Here is a 4,525-nt window from a genome sequence, read left to right on the forward strand (position 1 = left end):
GTCGCGTTCAAATTTCATAAGTGCAAGGCTCTAGCTAACGTCACGAAGGCTCGAACCTCGCATTTCAAATATCAAACGCGAAGGTCACCCCAGCGTTGCAATTCTTCTAAACGAAGAACATGCACTTGTAAGCTCACTTAACAGAGTGTTAATCAAGACCTTTGTATTTCTTCAGCAGAATTCAAATTCTCATTGGGTTAATACTGCACCCCAAAATCCACTTATCAATTCTCAAGAATAGAATGATAAGTCTCCAAATCATTGCCAATTTATTAGCTCTCCTCAGCAGAGCAATAAATAACTTGTTTTCAGTGGAGTAACAAACTTCCCCAAAATCCTACTCAAATCACAAGTATCACAATTCATCGCTCCGATGATAAAACACATAGCAGTTCTCCCCTGTGAGACGCTATAATATTCTTTCCCCACAAATGTCACGTTAAAACTACACCTCTGACAAAATCAACTTATCGATTCTCGTCAATAGAACGATAAGTCCTCAAAATTGCCCTGATCGCAATATTTCTTCTGTCACGTTAAAATTACACCTCTGACAAAATCAACTTATCGATTATCGTCAATAGAACGATAAGTCCTAAAAATTACCCTGATCGCAATATCTCTCTTGCTAAGTTAAAACTACACCTCTAGCATTTATAGACTTCTTTTAGTGTTTAAAGCAAAACATAACACAGGAAGAATTCTACCATTCAACCCCATTGCGGGAAGAAATTACTCCTCAGCAGTTTGAAACTTTCTAGAAGTATCTTAAACGATAATGAAGAGAGTTCATTGCATCAGAACCATTGTGGAGATCTATTCTAAGTCAAGATCTCAGGCATTTCTTGTGATTTGTTACTTAAAATCAAAACATGATAAATGCAAGAAACAATGAGAAGCTAATATCACTTTTTATTTAAGAACCAAAAGAAAGTGATACAAGACAATCTTGTTCTTATCAAAAGAACATTACAAGAGCAAAATTCACTCACGCATCAAATCAAAAGAAGTGAGTTGGGCCCTAATTTGATTTAGCTCCTCTTCGTGAGTGGTTCGTACCATAGCTTCAGCCTTTGCCCGGAGTTCTTCCTCGTTGGGTACGATGATGGCCGCTGCTTCATTCCTGGCTTGTGCCAAAGCTCGAGCCTGCGTATGATATTCCAAAGCGCCAGTGGTATTTTGGGTGCTAAGGATATTGACAACGTTTTCTTCACGGGAAAGTTCAGCCTTTAAGCGCAGGACTTCGGCCTCAGCTTCGACAAGTCTATCACGAAGCGAATTCATAGAAGTTGTCGAGCGTTCTAACTCTTCTTGCTTCCGAATATTACGCTCATGAAGCTCTGCAACTTGACGTTCTCTTTCAGCCGCCAAGTCCCGCTCTACCGCCCCCGGGGGAGCCACTTCTGCAACCTGAAGACTGGCCAGAGTGGACACAATCTCTGGCTGAAGTTCTTTCTGGCCCAGGGCTTCAAAGCGTTGTAATTGCTCTTCCAAGTGGAGAATAATTTCTGAACAGCGCTCGAACCACTGAATATTGCCCACACTCCTAACTCCATTCAGGCCTGCCTCTAAAAGTGGTCGGAAGGAATTCAAAGTCCCCCGACCATTCACCATGTAATCGACTACTGTCTTCGCGAGGCTATTTAGATATACCAGGGAGATCTGGAGAAATTCAGGTGCGTCAGCGAGACTAGAAACCATAGCCGACGACGCCCCTCTAGCCATCGAAGTTAGTGCAGGGGATCCTGGCGCCGAAGCTGCGGAAGCGGTAGAAATATTCAATTGTGAAGGGCTTGAGGTTAAAGCCATCATCGCCCTTGCTTGAGATGTGCTTGGCTGTGCCTCTGTTGGAGTAAGCGAGATCTTCAGCAATGCAGTAGGCGAAGCAGCTACAGTAGTCTCAGGCAACACTACAGGTGTAGGCTGCTCTTGCACAGGAGCCAACACCGGCACGAGCTGCTGCTCCGGAGGAGGAGCCGCGACAGTAGTTTCAGGCAACGCTACAGGTGGAACAGTTGCCGTAGGAGAGCCACGTAAATGTTGCTCTTCTAAAGGAGCCGACACCTGAGCAGGTTCTGGCTCTGAAGCAGTAGCAGCAGTGGTCCCTGGAGAAGGTGAACCTGCACGGAAAAAGGGTCGGAACGCAGAAAACACATGCGGAAGAAGTCGAAGGAAACTAGACTTACCGGAGATGTGAAAAGGAGTATAACCAGATACTTTATCGGATGGGACCTTGGGAGCATCATCATCAAAATTAAGTCTTCGAACGCACAGTTAAAGCCTGGCGTTAATTTTCATCAACGCAGAGGTTAAACTCTGCGTTAAGTTTTCGAACGCACAGTTCAAGCCTGGCGTTAAAAAATTTCATAAACGCAAAGGTCAAGCCCTTGACGTTTCGAATTCAAAACGCAGAGTCTTAACTCTGCGTTACAATAACAAAACGAGTCATCTCCCTCGTTTGCAAGAACCCATCTAGGGTTTTTCAGAGAACTCGCCGAAGCAAGTTTGATGGCGATACATCTAGGGTTTTAAAGAACTCGCCGAAGCGAGTTTGACGGCCACGAAGGGCGACGCTTACCACCGACGGGCGGAACCTGAAACGGCGGCACCGCTGCAGCAGGGGATCTTGGGCGTGGAGCAGCTTTCTTCTTGGAACCCATGGAAGAGGGTTGGAGATGATGAACAGGATCACCGACGTCGAAAACGAAGAGGCTTCGTTAAAAATCTTCCGAAAGAGAGGAGGCAAAAAGTCGGGTGACTTTTGATTTGACCCTTAGCGGTCTATTTATAGACAGCTATGAGCTGTCAAATCGGGTCGGGGTTCTAGGCCCAAAATCCCGCCAAACGTGGCCTGTGCGCCTGTGACGCTTGAGCTTCTGAACGCAGAATTCACCCCTGCGTTATAATCCGCCGTGCATCTACATTGATGGAATCCCTAAACGCAGAATTTAACCCTGCGTTTCAGTTCAATAACGCAAGAAATCTATCTGTGCGTTCTGACTCAACCACACGACTTCCTCTATGTTTATAGCCAAGACATGGTTCCAAATAAATAGAGGGAGGCTAATGTCAGCTATCAAAGCGACTAAAAGCCAAGAAGAAATAAGTGACCCCACAAAAGAGTCCATTGGATGAGTACAATTAGATTCCAATCAACTAAGTCTGACAACGTCTTCTAAATTTTGAGATCCAAAGTATTCCGAAAATTCGTCCCAGTCAACCGCGAACTTTCGAAAACTTTGGAGGGGGTTCTGTAGGCTGTCTAAAAATCACAATGGATAGCTAATCCCTATCAAGCCCTGATAATGGAAGTTACAATCAGACGACTTTCTAATCACTGCATCCGCAACTCTGCAACCGCTATAAACAAGGCCTCATCTCTGAGATGATTGATCTTGATGGCTGCGACAACAGCATGACTAATATTATATTAGCAACTATTAGAGATGCTGATGAGCAGTGTAATGATTTCAGAAATAAAAGGTTGGACTTAGTTGGTGAGTCGCTTGGTAGAGAGCTGTGGGCAAATATCCATCTTCAAAACACTATGGATGTTGATTCCCGTCAAGCTCTCACAACGAAAGCTACAATCAAATAGCTTTCGGGTCGACAGTCGGAAAGGGCAAATAGGAGACTTTTCACACAGATCGAGAAGAGTTACAATTTGACGACGCTTCCGACAGCTGATGAAAACCCTATTCAGTGGCCTTCACGATCGTTGGTGAGAGTTACAATCTGACGACTCTCATATCTTATAACAGGCAAAGACCAATAAACAATGGCCTTTGCAATGTCATGGCAGACGATGTTACAAGTCAACAACCTCTATCAAACGTAGAAGTTTAATTCTGCGTTTCTCAAATTCGAAACGCACACAACTTGTGCGTTCTCCAGCGAATGTCTAACTCTGCAACGCAGAGTTCAAGCACCAAACGCACACATAACGTGCGTTCTTCAATAGGTTCAACTACGTGTCCCAAACTCTGGACGCAGAGTTGAGCTTCAACGCACACGGCCTGTGTGTCTCAAATCTCTAACAGAGATTTAACTCTGCATCTCAAGCCTTAGACGCAGAGTTAAAGCCCATAACGCCAACTGAGGCGTTTTGACTTGTTCAAACGCAAGTCGAACGGCCTCAAAACCGTTATCCCACGTTCTGAGGGATTCTCGCCCACAAAGGAGCGGAAATAGGGGTTGGTTGCACTCCACATCACCCTATAAATAACCAACTTACTCAACTGAGTAAGGGGTTGGCGGGTTGATAGGTTGATCAATCGGTTTTCTGAGATCAAAACCGCAAAGAGTTGAGGGGAGCTGGTATCAAAACCACCCAAGGTCAACAAATCTCGGCAGTTGAGTAATCGGAAGGAAGAGATCTTCGGGGGATCAAGGAACTGATCAACGATCAGTTAATCAAATCCCGAAGGATCCTTTCATCAAAGGTATCATCCACTTGGCAATTAACCGAATTTTCGGTTCCAACAACTCTGTTTTAGAGTTTTAACTCATTCTGAGTTCTTAAACT

General features: G+C 44.6%; 1 protein-coding gene across 1 annotated transcript; it reads right to left on the reverse strand.

Moving 5' to 3' along the window:
* On the reverse strand, positions 985–2,660 carry LOC109821307. The gene is made up of 2 exons (XM_020387494.1): positions 2,579–2,660; positions 985–2,120 (listed from the first exon to the last, which is right to left on the reverse strand). Exons 1-2 carry the CDS (start codon positions 2,658–2,660, stop codon positions 985–987), a joined length of 1,218 nt encoding a protein of 405 aa, XP_020243083.1.

The sequence above is a fragment of the Asparagus officinalis genome, chromosome 8, assembly GCF_001876935.1.
Source record: "Asparagus officinalis chromosome 8, Aspof.V1, whole genome shotgun sequence".
NCBI lineage: Eukaryota > Viridiplantae > Streptophyta > Magnoliopsida > Asparagales > Asparagaceae > Asparagus > Asparagus officinalis.

Bases quoted from the DNA above. Each gene is read 5' to 3' on its own strand.
- LOC109821307 (XM_020387494.1), bottom strand. From the start codon at position 2,660: ATGGGTTCCAAGAAGAAAGCTGCTCCACGCCCAAGATCCCCTGCTGCA. The intron at 2,121-2,578 runs GTAAGCGTCGCC...TTTTCCGTGCAG, and splicing joins TCAGGTTCCGCCCGTCGGTG to GTTCACCTTCTCCAGGGACC.